Genomic DNA, 17,438 nt, shown 5'->3' on the forward strand with positions numbered 1-17,438 from the left:
GCCTTAGAAGGGGTAACGCCTCCGCCCGACAGAGTTGTTTATTCGTGCCTGAGAGACTTCGGTCCGACGTCATTCGATGGGGTTATTGTTCCAATGTGGCCTGTCATCCAGGAGTCAACTGGACCAGTTTTTTGGTCAAGCAACGATTCTGGTGGCCAGGTATGGCTCGTGACAGTCGGGAATTTGTTTTGGCCTGTTCGGTTTGTGCATGTGGTAAGACTTCCAATCGTTCTCCAGATGGGTTGCTCCAACCGCTGTCAGTCCCTTCGAGACCCTGGTACCATATAGCGCTAGATTTTGTTACCGCCCTCCCAGGGCAAGACGGTCGTTTTGACCGTTGTGGACCGGTTCTCGAAGGCGGCTCATTTCATTCCCTTGCCCAAATTACCCTCTGCCAAGGAGACAGCGGGGGCTGTCGTGGATCACATCTTTCGTATACATGGTCTCCCGATGGATGTGGTCTCTGACAGGGGGCCCCAATTTGTATCCAAATTCTGGAGAGTTTTGTAGATTACTGGGAGCAAGTGTAAGTCTGTCTTCGGGTTTCCATCCCCAAAGCAATGGTCAGACCGAGCGGGCCAACCAAGATCTTGAGAGAGTGTTGCGATGTTTGGTGTCCAAGAATCCTTCCTCCTGGAGCCAGCATCTTTCATGGGTTGAGTACGCACATAACTCGTTACCAGTGTCGTCCACGGGCCTCTCTCCGTTTGAGTGTAGCTTAGGGTACCAGCCACCAATTTTTCCCAGTCTGGAATCCGAAGTCGCGGTCCCCTCCGCCCACGCCTTCGTCCAGAGGTGCCGCCGCACATGGAGCAGAGCCCGTGAGACTCTGCTCCGGGTGGGAGCGCGCACCAAGGCCCAACCCGATCGCCACCGGTCTAAGCCGTATCCCGTATACGTCGTAGGTCAAAAAGTGTGGCTTTCATCCAAGAATATTCCTCTCCGTTCCGTATGTAACAAACTTGCTCTTAAATTCATTGGTCCGTTTCCTGTCACCAAAATTCTTAGTCCGGTGGCAGTCCGCCTCAAACTTGCTCCCGCGTACGGGAGGATTCATCCCGTGTTCCATGTTTCCAAATTAAAACCCGTTTTTCATTCCCGTATTAATCCGCCTGCTCCGCCCACCCACCCCCCACCCCCGCCTCGACTCGTAGATGGGGAACCTACTTATGCGGTCAATCGTATTCTGGACTCTAGACGGAGGGGACGCGGATTCCAGTACTTGGTGGACTGGGAAGGTTACGGTCCGGAGGAGAGAAGTTGGGTTCCTGCCAGGGACATACTGGACCACTCTCTCATCGATGATTACAATCGACAGGTAGGTCCTCCTGGGAGCGCCATGAGGCGTTCCTAGGGGGAGGGGTAATGTCACGGTTCATATATTCACTGACTCATTCTGTCTCTGTGTTTGGTTGTGTTGGAGGCGTGGTCATTGATTACTGCCTATCTCATCATCACCAACAGCTGCACCTCATTTCACCTGCTTATTTAATGTCTCCTCACCGACACTCTGCTGTCAGTTTGTTGAGGGTCCCATGTCTTCCTCGTGTGTGTGTCTCTGGTGTTCGCTTCCCTGGAAGTTCGTTTAGGTTTCGGTTCCCGGTCCTGGCTTCACCCTTCATGGAGGTTTGCCCATTGCGTCCCTGGGTCACCAGTCACCTGTCTCCGGGATCGTATCTGCTGCCTGTCTCTTCCTGCTCTGAACTCTGGTTCTGTGCCCAGTGTGGGACTTGACGTGCGATCTACTTGTTATTCAGAGAACAAATTGTCATTCACTCGCTATTGGATCTTCGTGCACTTATTTCTGAGTTACCCTTGTGACAGATATCACAGCATGAGAAGAATCAAAATCAATGAAACACAGAGTGCATATGGGGTCAACTTTGGTGATAGTATTACAAAATATCTCACAGGAACTGAACTTTTAAACACACTATGAACAATGTATGAACAATAATACATGAAGAAAACCCCAAATCTCTGATCCCTTTAGCAAGACTCAGATGCAAAGACCAGAATATGTGATTCCAAAGTGTGTGTGTCCATTTGTGCAAGGTCCAGTTAGCCGTTTTCTCCCTTCATTAGTAACTGTAAACTGACAAGTTCTAAACAGAGACAGGCCTATTGCAGTAAATGGAGGTCTTTCCAGACACCCATATTGTGTTAGTGCTGACTGCATTTCAGCCAGGCCCTTGGCACCAGAACAGTAGATGAGAGAGAGAAATGCCATCGACCGGCATGGCTCCATCGTTTCACTGAGGTCGAGTTTTGGTGCCAGGCTCAATTAAGCCTTGCTGAGGTAGAGAACTAAAACAATGGGAATTGTGGGTGTACACAGAGGCCCATTCTGATAACCGAACTTCTGTGTGTGTGTGTGTGTGTGTGTGTGTGTGTGTGTGTGTGCGCTCAAGCTAGCTAAAAACAACAACAGAGCAGGACTTTCCACCAGTTTACTGAGCTAATGTTATTGGCTGGCGCAGCACTTCTGATAGGGAAAAGAACTGTGTCAGAAGCTTTCTCAGATTCATTTGATCCATGAGGTGCTTTGGGAAAAATCAGCAGCAAGAGGAGGAAAGGACGACCCATGTGGTTTGGTACTACATGGCAAATGATTGGCACAGTGGAGTGGGAAAGGACTAGCAACTCGGACAATGGACCCAAAAAGGAAAAGGAAGTTAGATTATGCCTGGGTGTGAATGATACCAAATGAGAAATTCAGATCCTGCGATTATAGTCTGACATTAATAATGGATGCTTATCAGTTGTGGACACATTAAAGTAACACACAAGTGTCAAATCACTGCCTGGAAAGGTGTAAGATAATATCTGGAGAATTTTATAGATATCAAAAGCTTCAAAATGGTAAATTGCACCTAACCAGCAAAATCCGCTAAAGAGGTTGTAAATAGCACAGGTTTTGACCGAAATTCCACTAAGACGGCAAAGCCAAGACCATTTTCATTTCATGTTGTTTTTCCTGCAAATCCCCCCGTGTTTTTCAAACCCTCAAGCCACCTTTCTCAAATTCTTTCAGGCTCAGGAGGAAAACCTAGAGCCAAGAATAAGTTGAGGGAGCAAGAGAAAGAATGAGAGTATATATTTTGTACATACTCAAAAGCAAACATACTCTATTTTTTGTACTGAGAACAGTTGGAGAATATGACTAAAGCACATCTCGACTGAAGCCAGGGTCATAACAATCATCATTTCAGGAAATAATCATCATATTCGAAAGGAGTTTGTTTAGTTTGGCAGCAGGGTGAAAAAAAATTAAATTGCAGTGTAACCTGACAAGTATTACACCCAGCGGAAGCCTCAACCCGTCGGCTGCCTCAGAGGCCGAACAAACACACAGGAGGTTGAGTTTCCTGGACAAACCAAAATAATGGTTTATATTGGTTATATTTCAGTTCACAAAATTGATAGATCTGGTTATAAACATAGTGTTTAACAGTTTGGGGTCAGTAAGACCTTTTTTGGGTAAAGAAATGAACACTATAAATTGTTCACAATTGCCACACTGTAAACCCTAACGCTCAAAATAATTCATTGGTTTGTGTAGGACAAACTTAAACAAATTAGTTCAGTCAAATTAACTTTTATGAGTATTTAATCACTTTCTTTTTCTTTAAAGTTCACAGAACTGATATAATTTAAATAAACTGAACTGTTTCATTGATTTGAGTTATGAAACTATTTCTTTTAATTTAAGCAAACTAATGTTTAACTGAAACTGGGCTGGGATTTCTATTTCCCAGCATGCTTTTCCAAATGGCACACGAAAGGGAGAGTTAAATGCCAAAATTAGGTGATATATAATGTTTTTTTTTTCTGCAAGATTAATGTTAAGTGGGAGATTTAGTAGTGAATAATGTTTCGTTATGCTGATGTAGAAGAGACTTTTACATTGTTACAAAAAATTTCATATAAATGCTGTTCTTTATACATTTCTATTTATCAAAGCAATCCTGAAAAATATATATATATCATGGTACGGTTTGTACGCACTAATAATAAATAATAAATATTTCTTGAGCACAAAATCAATATATTAGAATGACTGAAGGATCCTGTGACAGTAATGGCTGGAAACATTATTACAATTTAAAATAACTTTCACAATATTACTGTTTAACTGTATTTTTGGTAAATTAGGGTTAGGGTCCAATTCTCACTATTAATTACAACTTTAGCCTCAATAAATAGTTAGTAAGGGAGTTGTTAAGTCTGGGTAGGTTTAGGAATGAAGGTCATGCAAAATAAGGCATTAATATGTGCTTTATAAGTACTAATAAACAGCCAATATCTTAGCAATAATCTTGCTAATAAGCATAGATAATAGTGAGAATTGGACCCTAAACTGAAGTGCTACCACATTTTTTATCAAATAAATGCAGACTTTTAGAGAATAAGAGACTTCTTTCAAAAACCTTGTTATTAAAGGGATAGTTCACCCAAAATGTTTAATTCAGTCATCATTTACTCACCCTCAAGTTGTTCCAAACCTGTATGAGTTTCTTTGTTCTGCTGAACACAAAAGAATATATTTTGAAAAACGTTTCTAAACAAGCAGATAGAGCAACCATTCACTACCATAGGGGAAAAAAATACTATGGGAGTCAATGGTTGCTCTATCTGCTTGTTTAGAAACGTTTTTAAAAATATTTTTTTGTGTTCGGCAGAACAAAGAAAATCATACAGGTTTGGAAGTTGAGGGTTAGTAAATGATGACAATTCAAAATTGTGGGTAACCTATCCCTTTAAGACAACCTACTGACCCCAAACTTTTCAAAGGTTTAAGCAATCAATTAAAATTACTTCTGATGCCCCTACTTAGAAAAATACATACAATATAGAACAAACAAAAGTAAATTGTAAGATTGTACAATTAAGAACAAAGCCCACTAACTAAGAACAACTCTATAACAGAGAATCCCAAAATGCACATGAAAAGTTGGAAAGGGAAAATTACTCAATTGCAACACAAACAACTGGGCAAAGAACACAGTCCCCAACCTTAGACTGTCATCAGCTTTAGTTCAGATGTTCTACTCACATCACAAACCTCCAGAGACTATTATAATAAAGTATATAATTAACAAATACATGCAAACAAGCATTACACCATGAAAACTACAACAGCATTAGCAGCTCTGCATGTCTTATGCTGTCATTGTGTGCACAGTGACTGTAAGAAGTAAGACTGTAAGGAGCCGATAAACAATTGTAAACGGGTTGGTGCCACACACAAATACGCTTATAAGGATATTGAGCACTTATTACTTCCTCTATCAATCCATCCTTTGCCTGTCTAAGAGAAGCCATTACCTTCCTCACGTTCTCATATACAGCCACTGAAGTTCAAACACAATTCAGATGCATGGTTTGAAGTCTGTGTTGTTCTCTGGCTCTCAGTGGAACTGGTAAGGTTAAGAGAAAGGGTTTCAAGTATACTCTTTGACCTGTGACTTCATCAGGTTGAGTGGTAAAACAGTCAGGAACATTACAACTAACCAGCACTCCCAGAAGACTTAACACTCTTTTATCCTCTCCCGCTATTTTGCTTCCTTTAGTAGTACTTGTCCTGTGATTCAGACTCAAAGCGTATTTCCTCTCTATTTGCCAACATTCTCCAACAATCTCCTCACTATCGGTTTCCTGCCCTCACCAACAAAGTGCTGTACTTATTCACCTTTCCCATGTCTTCCTCCATCCATTTTCTCACTACCTTCCAGTTTATTATGGAAGATATAGAAATACAGATTGGTCTCAATGACATGTATAGCAGCAATTGTGAAACATAAGGTCACATTGGAGGCCCATCCACGAGAAATAAAGTCCCAATCAAAAGAAATAAAGCAAAATTATGAGGGGAAAAAATGCAATTGTGAGATATAAGGTCACAGTGCAATATATCAAGTCTCATTGTGAGGTATAAAGTCCCAATAAGGGAAAATAAAGTTACAGTTACAATTTAAGGTCACGTTGTGAGATATAAAGCCACAAGAGAAATAAGTTGTAAAAATGAGAAATAAAGTTAATAAAATAGATGCATTTGTGAGATATATGGTCACTGCGACCACACATATCAAGTCTCATTGGGTGTTATAAAGACACAATAATAAGAAATTAAGTAGCAATTGTGAGATTTAAGGTCATGTTGGGAGATGAAAAATACACAATTATGAGAAATTAAGTCTCAATTTTGAGAAATAAAGCCACAACAACTTTGTTTACTCTGTGGCGGAAACAGGATCCCATAGTTTATGAAGCAATCGCTACATTTTTAGAAGGATGAAAAGATAAAGAAGTCCAAGAAGAAACAAACAGTAATGGTCTGATTGTAATTCCTTTGTTTTAATATCTTATAAAATATTATGTACACTTATTATTTCTGTACCGGTCACAAAACCGTGATACTGATGTGATATGACCTTTGCTTTTACGTGAAGTCATTCGACCGTTGTATTGGTACTGCAACGCAGAGAAGATGGAGTCTGTGTGTGATCTAACAATCACAGCAGCTCCATGCAAGCTTTTTAGTGTTTAGAGGTTCTGTTCCACTTCTGTGGAAACTGTAATGATTGCCGTTATCAGATCAACACAACAACCATTTAGCTCCATTTTTCTAGGAGTCAAAGACCGCAGTGGACCTCTTCTTCCTACGTTATATCATGTTGGGATCTACAAAGTTTCTCTTTCATGTGAAATACTTTAGTGGAACGAAAATTGAGCTTAGTTCTTAACATTTCTTAAAAGCCTTACAGATTCTGACTGTAGAAATATAAAAACTTCACATTTGATCCAATCTCTGGGCATGTTGGTCAGTCGCATTTGCTCCTCAGAAGACTTTTCTCTTATTCTTGTGGGTGAGAGATTTATTGACCACATCACCTACTAGGGTTAGCACTTCCCTTCTTTGCAACAGTTTCACCACCTTTAATCTTCAGAGAGTCTAACAGGTTCTTTATTCTTGAACTAGCTGGTTCCAGTTTTCTCTTCCTGCGACTTTTCACCCCTGCTCCAGAGGTAACTGAAGGAAGGAGAAGCGCAGCAAACCCCCATGGCGAGACTGACTCAGCCGATTCGCTAGAACTTCGGTTAAGAATTTCCCTCTTCTGAAGAAGCCATGCACTCTCTTGGCAAAGTTTCACGAAACGTTCTAGCTGTGTTGCATTAACGTTCTTGCTAATGTTTAGAGTGGTTTCAAATGGATTCTGGATATACAAAGCAGTTGTTTCCGGTTTGGTCTGCTCCTTTCCCTGGTGAAAGGGATATAAAGCAGGATATTTAAGCCTTCAGACATTTAAACACATACTGTGAATACAGACAGACAAATTAGTCACATCAGCATTTTCACACAAATTGTTATGCTGATTATATAATTCGCTACAAAAAAGGTATTCAGGTATTACAAAAAACACAAAACAGAGACATTTTTACTAATGCCCCACTGTATATATATGTGTCCACTGCAGTACCAGACACTTTCTTCGAATTGACTATATATACACACTGCCCTCTGGTGGCCGTTAGTGGAGGGTCCGCTAAGACGTCAGCAGTGTCCTCTGAGAGTTTGCGCATGCATGCATGTGTCATCGGTGGATGACTCACCTTCCTAATATTGATCGATGCCTTGTTGAAGGGAAAATTGCCATAAAACTCGAAGAATTCCTGCAACAGTTTCGCTGTGCAAGAAAAAATTTAAACAACAGAAAAATCAACAGCATTAATTTTGTAATGTCATTAACTATATCAGTAAAAATTGAATGCATTACAGAAAAGCATAACAGAAATTAGCCATCTGTTCAAGGGTGAAAAGGTAAAACCTTTCATCAAGTTTGTGTAAATCATGAGACCAATCTAAGCACTCACCTAATGTGTCTGTGTTGTTCTGCAGTGGAATCTTGCTAAGGTCACTGACAATAGTGCAGTCATTACCCTCAATGACACACTTATCCGATGGTCCTGGAAAGTGCACACACAGACAAAACATAAATATAAATGTGAGTGGCCTTCCATATAGAAATGGACTCTGTGTCATTATTGTGGCATCAGTGTTCTTGCCCCTGGAAGACAAAAAACAATAATTGTGTGTGTGTAGACAGTCGACTCAGGGGACAGCCATATAGTATGATGTATGCCGACTTTTCTGGGGTCACAGCAGTGTCAAATAAAAGCTTTTGTGTAGGATATAGATCAAAGCACACAAACACACAGTTAGTCCACGGTTTAATACATACCGTTTTTTTTTTTTTTTTAACCACGGTTTACGGATTGATTCTATCAAACCGAAAATCTAGAATGTTAAGGAGAAAAAAATACAATTTTTTTATTGCATTACTCTTTCTTTATTTTATTTAAAAGACTTGAAAAACCTTACTTAAACTTAAAACTTTACTTAAAAAAACCCTTGTACACATTCCTAGTGTATAGTATAATATAAAATAAATATAAAGATTTACACTGGCAGCTCAGAGCTGTACAGCAGCATTTAACTATGAAATTGAATCAATAAATGTACAAATAAAACACTACATAAACTTCACTATAAAATATACATTGATTCTTATTAAAGCTACTGTATTTTAATTTTTCAGTCAAGAGCAGTGAGTGGTTTTCTCTTTGCCTTTTATTGTTTTATTAACATTAAAGGGATAGTTCACTCAAATGAAAATTGTGTCATCGATTTCTCACGCTCCAAGTTGTTTTAAACCTGAATAAAGTTCTTTCTTCTGTTGACATAAAATATATTTTGAAGAATGTTGGAAACCGACAGTTGCTTGTCCCCATTGTAGGAAATAATAATATGGAAGTCAATGGCTACAATCATGGTATTCAACTGTCTGTGTTCAACAGGAGAAATTAATACAGGTTATGAACAACATTAAAGTGAGTAAATAATGACATAATTTTAGAGGTGAACTGTCCCTTTAAGGACAAGCGGCCGCATGTTCACTAGGCTGCTGCTGTCAATTTAAGAACTGCACGCATTTAATATTAGTCACACGCCGATTTTACTTTCCATTTAGACATAACCGACTGTGTTTATGTTAACCATGTGTGTATTTGACAGTATTAGTGCATTAAGACTACTTAGTCCAGTAATCGCAAGTTTGACAGGCTTTTAGTGTGCGCTCAGAAAAGCGCATAAACAGTGCATAAACAAGCACGCAAATAAAATGTTTAACTGGCAAGGCTTTAAACGCATGCAAATAATGAACTTTCGTGATTGTGAATAACTATATAGTGTTCCGTGAGTATAACTCTACCACTAACGTGTGATGTGAAAGTATGTCACGTTGTTCAGTATATTGGGATGGAGGCAAATTATAGAATGTGTAGAAAAATAATTAATTAAATGCAAAACCGCAATTCACAAGCGCGTATTGAACCGTGAAGGCCGTACCGAACAGTTCAATATTATATTGAGAATTGTGGCATCCCTTATATATATGTGTGTGTGTGTGTGTGTATGTATGTGTGTGTGTGTGTATGTATGTATGTGTGTATGTGTGTATGTATGTATGTGTGTATGTATGTGTGTATGTATGTGTGTATGTATGTGTGTATGTATGTGTGTATGTATGTGTGTATGTATGTGTGTATGTATGTGTGTATGTATGTGTGTATGTATGTGTGTATGTATGTGTGTATGTATGTGTGTATGTATGTATGTATGTATGTATGTATGTATGTATGTATGTATGTATGTATGTATGTATGTATGTATGTATGTATGTATGTATGTATGTATGTATGTATGTATGTATGTATGTATGTATGTATGTATGTATGTATGTATGTATGTATGTATGTATGTATGTATATATATATATATATATATATATATATATATATATATACATATATATATATACATATACATATACATATACATACATATACACACACATCCATATACTGTATATAATTTTGACACAGGCAGAATTGTGATGGCTAGACGACTGGGTCAGAGCATCTCCAAAACTGCTGCTCTTGTGGGGTGTTCCCGGTCTGCAGTGGTCAGTATCTATCAAAAGTGGTCGAAGGAACGGACGGACGGATGGACGGACGGACAGACAGACAGACAGACAGAGCTGTGCCCCTTCAAATGTTCCCTAATTATATTTCAAGATGGATATATCATAAGGGACATAAAATATGACTTCTAAAAAAATGGTCTAGTTCCACAATATGTAAACAATTTTCAATTAAAAGAAAAACACAAACAAAAAGATCCACAATCCTATACAAGTGTCTTATTATGCAGCATACGAATTAAATGTTTTGCAATTGTAGAGTAAAATGTAGTAATTTCTTTAAAAAAATAAAAAAACAACCTTACTGACCCCAAACTTTTAAAGTGTATGGTCACATGATAAAAGTATACACAGTTTTCTAGAATGGGGGGAGTTTTTGATTGAGTTCTGATTGTTTCAATATTATTTTTCACACTCAGTTTTCTCTGAATCTGAGCATAGTTGAGCCAAACTCATGTGTCACAGGGCAGATCATCATCTAAGAGACCCAATTTCAGTCATAACTAAATTTTGACCACATGTGTAGGTACTGTTGTTTACCTCTATATAGCAGTATAGCACAAAAACACAACAGCATGTCTGTAAAAGTACAATTGTGTATACCTGCCAATTCCTTCAGTCGGTCCAGTGTGGGAAGTATGGGAGGACTCCTCTGCTGTAGAAAGAAGACTACCATGACCGTTAAAGAGAAGTTGGTGATCCAGGCTCCTGGAATACTGCTTGTGATGCTATGAACCCGAGCCCAGCACCGAACACTGAACACCAGATGCCGTACACGAGGATCCAGCTGCCCATAGAGAAACAACAGTTCTGAACTCTTCATCGCCACCCTGAGAAAACCAAGAAATCAAAATTGACGGTTCTTTTTTTTTGCAGTATTTATTATTAATGATTTATCCGTGCATTTTTTTAAAATTCATGAACCCTCATAATCTTTGAATCAACACAACTTTCCCTTCCTCTTGCAGAGACTTCGTTTCTCTGATGACGAGTTTAAGGGCACGAGCCACGAGGGCGAGACAACGTGTGACTCACATGACATCACAGCCATGGCAAACAGCAACGATCCAGTCAATTCCAAATAGGGCTGGTCCGAATACCATTTTTTAAGCTTTGAAGCTTCAGTAATAATCAACATTGAATATTCAGAGAGAAGGGGCTGAACATTCAATAAAAGCAGGAATCTCGAGAAGCGGCACGCCACATGCAGGCAGGGCTTATATGCTCCGAGAACAGACACTGTAGTGATACAAAACACACAGGTCTGTTACGTCCCAGTTTAGATATATTATAGTAGTAAAAATCCTTTAGTCAGTTAGAAAACAGATTAACCAGTACAATTAAAAACTGAACGTGCAGTGTGAGCCGAACGAGAGTCAGATTTCATTCATCACGAGAGTGTGGAGCTCAAACAGTAGAGCTCAAAAAACAGTACAAGAGCTCATACAAAACAGTAGGGTCATGGGTTCGATTCCCAGGGAAAGCAAGAACTGACCAAATGCAAAATGTGTATCTTGAATGCAATGCAAGTCGCTTTGGATAAAAGCGTCGGCCAAATGCGTAAATGTAAATGTAATGACAAGATGACACGGAAGATTTGGTTTCAAAGCTAAATGTAAAAGCGCCTATTTAAGAGAGTTTGTCATTGTACTGTTTTGTTGTTGTGTTTTTCATTAAGAATAATAGGCTAATGAACCCACAATTCAAGCAACCCATCCCCGAATTGGCAAACCGAAAGTAAACTGCACACGGCTGCATTCGTTCACAGCCGCTCAGTGCACAAGTGCTGTAATGTGACGGTGAGGGAAAATTCTCTCACGTCACATCCCTAACAGGTAAAAAGGTCATACATTTTGATTCTATTATTCTATTTTCCACAATGTCAAACCAACGCAGCTTAACCCTAAATGTAAGCTCAGGCATGCGCTTCTTCCATATGAGCTCATGCAGTTGTGTGCTCTAGACAGAGAATACTCCATTGCAGGGAACACTAAGAAGCAGCAAATATATGTATTAAGTGTAACGAGGTTGGGCTCCTATTCAACTGTCCATTCTATTAAAAACTGCTAGGCTATAAAACATTGTAAAAAAGAAAAAAAAAAAAGAGTATTGTATTTTGCCAGATTTTATAGGGTAAACATATGCAGGCGCGAATGAGAACCGTGTTGAGGGCGGTGCCAGGTGTGCGGAAAATAAATAAATATTTGAATCCCAAAATTGAAAATCGAATACCAGCCCATCTAACAAATATTCAAATATTCTGGTCCAGCCCTAATTCCAAATGGCCAAAATCAAATCCCACCCTACATTTTTTCGCTTGTATATACGACAATAGGAAAGAAAACACTATTGCAACTTCTGTTTCTTGTCAAATTTAAGGTGGTGTTCAAGGAAACCAAAAATGATAAAAAATATGCAAATAATTATATTTTGCAGTTCTATCTGGTGTCACTAGGGGTGCACACACAGCACTTTCAAATGAAAAAGAAATATTTAACACAAATAAACAAAAACCTTTAATAATAACAACAATAAATGCATTTCATGTTCATAAGTCCCTCTGTACACAATAGATTGTTCTTTGTCCTGTGTGCTTATGCCCAACACCATAAATCATTCAAGGACCAATACATTTCTAGGTTTCTCATTATGCATATATGGGCGTACAATATACAAATCAGGGAATACCCCTCTCTAACCCACAGGGGACACAGTACAACAAAAAAGAGCTGAGCAGGTTTCTGTGCATTACCGGTGTGTCACCTTCTAAAAGGAAGCTTCAGGGTGGTGACATTTGTTTTGGGGAAGTGTGAATAGGAGTGAGAAAATAAACAGACAACCCTTAATGCCAACATAACATGCATAAGCAGACAGCACATAAATAAATAGAATTACCTGTTGTTGGCAGTGAGATCACACTGAAAGCCAGAGGGTTGGTGAGAAAAGCGGACAAGAGGACATCGAGCTTGGAGAATGTTCTGGACTCCCACACATCCAGGGCCGAACTGGTCTACGCATTTCCCAATGACTGAGAGGATGCTCTGGGTCACAGCCCGCTCTGAGGCCCCTCTCTTCACCTGGTACTCCAGAGACAGTCCTGAGGCCTGTTTAAAACACGACAGCATAATATGAACAAATTGCTATCGTTCCAAAGGAAAATGTCATTGATATTGCTCCAACGAAAGCTCATAAAATGGGGTCGGAAGAAAAAAACTAACACTTTATTTTAAGGTGACATAGTTACACATTACTACATGTACTTACTAAAGTAATAACAGTAAATTATGCATAATTACAAGTTACTAACCTTAAACCAAACCCAAACCGTAACTCTATAGTAAGTACATGTTGACATGTAGTTAATTAATATTAGTCTGGACTTATTCGAGTAAGTACAATTTAAGTGTAGCAAAAAAAAAAAAAAAAGGTTTCCACTGAAATACTTCAAGTATTTTGCATTTTAAAACAAATACTTAAATGAACAAAAGGGTTAGTTCACCCAAAAAAAATTATTCTGCCATCATTTCCTCATCTTTGTCATTTCAAAACGACATGACTTACTTTCGTTTGCAGAACACAAGATATTTTGAGAAGAATCTCCATGTTTTTTATCACTAACTGTTGGTAAACTAATTCTAAAACCTAATATATAATAACTATTTGGTTACCAACATTCATAATATCTTATTTTGTGTTCCCTGGAAGAAAAAGTCATATAGAGGTTTTGAATGACATGAATGAATGACGTAAATAATGGCAGGATTTTCAATTCTAGATTACCTTTTCCTTTTCGATTAAATCTACTTAACCTAAGCCCACATCGCTGACCTTTTTCTGGCTTGTTGCATAGATGCCATCGAGGTCCAAAATCATGTCGACATCACAGCCCAGTTTGCCGAAGCTGTTGACAGTGGAGCCAAAAGGCCTGATGATGCATTCTGGGAAATATGCTCCAGCAATGTCTCCAAGCAGAGAACAAACGAGGAAGCGCAGACTGACGTTCTCTTCTGTGAGCTGTAAGGCCTCTGTCAGACATTGCAGTTGCTCATCTACCTGTGGAAGAAATTAAGAGTAGATGCTTGTTTGTCTTTAGATCTGAAGCACCAACAAGCAAACATAACATTTCAATTAAAATAAAGTAAATGCTGAAAACCTCAGCATCTCCCATTCCAATTTTAACCCTCTTCCATTAGCCTAATAATTTGTCTAGGTTAAAAAAAAGACTTACACTGTCCTTTTCCAAGAGCAGTTTGGTGATGTCGCCAATGGATGGAGGGGATTGCTCTTGGAAATTTGGCATGGGTTGGTTGTTCGACTGACTGCCTGGCCATTTTAATGACAGCAGACGAGATTTGAAAGGCACAGCAGCTTCATGTTCAACAGCTGGTATGTTAGTGCTCGCCCTCAATGAGGCGATGCTCTCTTTACTGGAGAATTCAACTACTGCACATGCTCCCTACAGACACAGAATCAGATCATACATACAAATATTCAGTCAAATTTCGATCTTTGTGATCAAACATTACATGGCTGTCCAGATCTAGATATTAAATTACTTAATGTATTTTGCCCACACTTACATAACTACTGTAGAAGAAATGTTTGTTGATTGTCCCGTGTTTAGACAGGTAATCTAAAAACTTCTTTTCGTTGAACCTAGGCGGACAGCTGATCAAGACCGATCTTTCCGCTTGTTCTCTTCTCTCCTCCTGGATTGCTATAAATGTTTTATTCTCATTGGCTTTCGTGACTAAAACAAAAGTGAAGCAAGTGGAAAGAAGCTTTGAATTAGTGTGGTGTGATTATGCACATGTCATTTGCATCCCGAGAAGACAACTTGGTATTTCTTTTTAACATAAAATGACAGATGAAAGCATGAATATGTTTTACAGCGGAAATTCTCGAGATCATTTGATAAATGTCATGCCTAACGTTACATATCTACAGAGAATCAATGTTACCGGCTTTCGCACTTTCGTGCCCTTTGATTGCTGATATAGTTGAAGTGAGTCTTCTTTGAGTTTGAGGTTCCAATCCTTGATAAAATCTATCAAACCCCCTTAAACTCCTGAATCGTAACCTACACACGCCAAAGGAGGCCGCCATTGTTGATTTGAGATGGGCGCATGCGTAGAAACTGGCACTACGGTGGCTATGAGTGGACATACAATGCTGCGTTGCGAGTTTGGAAAACCCCGAAATATCCCAGACAGGAGATTGCCAAATTTGTAAATACCTTCTTGAAAATATTGTTAGAGATTTGTATTAATTCCTGTGACTCGAACATGTCAAATTTGTTCACCAAAAGATTTGCTCACTGATTCGTTAAGTGATCCTTGCTGCAAGTTTACAAATTCTGGTTTGGGCTGCCAACTTCAGCAAAGGAAAAAAAAGACAGTAGCTTATAAAGATCACTGAAAATATTTGTACTTTACCCAGAGGTGGGTAGAGAGCCCAAAAACTGTACTGAAGTAAAAGTACAAGTTCTTATAGAAATGTTTACAAATATATATTTAGTAAAAGTACTAATCTGAATAGTTACTTGAGTAAGAGTAAAAAAATATCCAATGAAAGAACTACTCAAGTAGCTAATTACTAGTTACTTTGTATAATATATAGCCTATATAACAACAATACAATAACATATTCATATTTAGATAGATAGGCTATTGAATTTAAATTGTTATCATAATTAGATTTCTTTGCAACAAACACAGAAGAGACAAGCATTGTTTCTGGCATCTGTAGCACAAAAATCATTGCACATCCTTTGCGTTGTATAATATTAATATTTTGGATTATTAGACAATGTTGAAATAAAGTGAACCTGCAGGGTTTTGCGTTCAAAGGCATGTAAAGGGAACTAGTGATTTGGGTTGTAGCCTATGTAAACTCAGGAATAAGCAGGAATTTGAACACTCTAGAGATTAACTCTGGGTTAGTTTTGGTTGGCCAGTTCATAGAGTTTGGTAATTCATATTGCGTAGTAAACCAAGAAGAACATTGTTGTCCCGACTCTTATTTGTGTTATTTGAACAGTATTTAAAAGATTTTCCGTAAGTTGAATACAATAGGCGGTCTGCTGGAAGTTAGTTATTTTACTTTATAATGTGTTAAATATGGATATTTTTTCTTACACAAACCCATCGCTTCACTTCAGAAGCCCTTTATTCACCCCCTGCACTTTTATAATGTATATGGATGGATGCACTTTCATGGGCTTCAAATTTCACCATCCACTGTCATTATAAAGCTTGGAAGACTTTTTAAAATAACTCTGATTGGATTTGTGTGAAAGAAGAATGTCATATACACCTAGGATGACTTGAGGGTGAGCAAATTATGGGGTAATTTTCATTTTTGGGTGAACTATCCCTTTAACTGTGTCTAATGCTGCCTTCACGTGCTATCGGAAATGTTGTACTTCCCACTTCTGTTCATGTACAGTTTTTTAAAGCTGCACTATGTAACTTTTCTGTCCGCTAGAGGTCACCTGTTCAAAACAAACATGATGACGTTTGAGCGCAGAATCTTGGGACATGTGGTCTTCACCTCACAGCCGATGGAAAAGAATCGGGATAGGACTCATGTTCATGGATGTGATTATTAACGTTACTGTAGTATGAAGCAGAGCAGGACCGAGTGTAGTGGAGCTGAGCAAGGCCGCTGGAGCGATTGTTAATAAGAAGAACGCAACACACCCCTCGCGAGCAGCGGGAATTTTATTATGCTATGACACCTGTTCACACTGCAGTGAGAGTAACGTTAAAGCGTTTCTGCAAAATAAAACCGGAAACCGAGGGTTACACAGATATGCCGCCATTGACAGACGACTCCCTCACACGTCCCGGTTCCTTGGGTAAAATAGCAATTTTCTCACGATTTACCTAGCCTATAGAAAATAAGGCACACCCGAGATGCGTTGTAGGCTGTGGACCTTTGAAATCATCTGAAATCATTTGGTGAAGTGATATGGACATGTAATGCGGTCACAACCTGCCTGGAACTACTTTAGACATGTGTTTCCCTGAAAATAATAATTGCACCAGTGTTGGGGGTAACGCATTAAATAAAGTGAGTTATATACGCAGATTAAATTTTTTCAAGTAATTAGTAAAGTAATACATTACTTTTACATTTACAACAAAATTTCTGTTACTTTTTCAAATAAGTAATGGAGGTTTGCCCATGTATTGACATCTGTTCTTATGTTGAGAGAAATCGTGAGTAGGCCTAAGTGCAAAGGCGTTGTGTGCGCTGTGTGAACATGACGCTTGTTCTAGACTAAATGTAAACATGCATTTACTCATCTCACTTGCACAAAAACAGATTCAGTATTCCTCAAAATGGATTTAAAAAAGAAACATTCGAATGAAAACTCATAATATTATGCAA

At 38.7% G+C, this 17,438-nt stretch overlaps 1 protein-coding gene across 2 annotated transcripts; it reads right to left on the bottom strand.

The window, feature by feature from the left end:
• Window positions 1-6,331: 6,331 nt before the first annotated feature.
• Window positions 6,332-15,209, bottom strand: mtpap (mitochondrial poly(A) polymerase; the record flags this gene model as incomplete). Of its 2 annotated transcripts, none has more annotated exons than XM_079801159.1 (9): window positions 6,332-7,262; window positions 7,615-7,688; window positions 7,876-7,968; window positions 10,647-10,873; window positions 12,939-13,147; window positions 13,872-14,096; window positions 14,272-14,499; window positions 14,624-14,793; window positions 15,005-15,209. In XM_079801159.1, the coding sequence occupies 9 exons, from the start codon at window positions 15,207-15,209 to the stop codon at window positions 6,891-6,893; spliced, it is 1,803 nt and encodes a 600-aa protein (XP_079657285.1). In that variant the 3' UTR covers window positions 6,332-6,890. The 2 variants fall into 2 exon arrangements, with proteins under 2 accessions (XP_079657285.1, XP_079657286.1); XM_079801160.1 differs by having other exon boundaries at window positions 15,017-15,167.
• Window positions 15,210-17,438: the final 2,229 nt, after the last annotated feature.

The sequence above is a fragment of the Gobio gobio genome, assembly GCF_949357685.1.
Source record: "Gobio gobio genome assembly, chromosome: 20".
Taxonomy (NCBI): Eukaryota; Metazoa; Chordata; class Actinopteri; order Cypriniformes; family Gobionidae; genus Gobio; species Gobio gobio.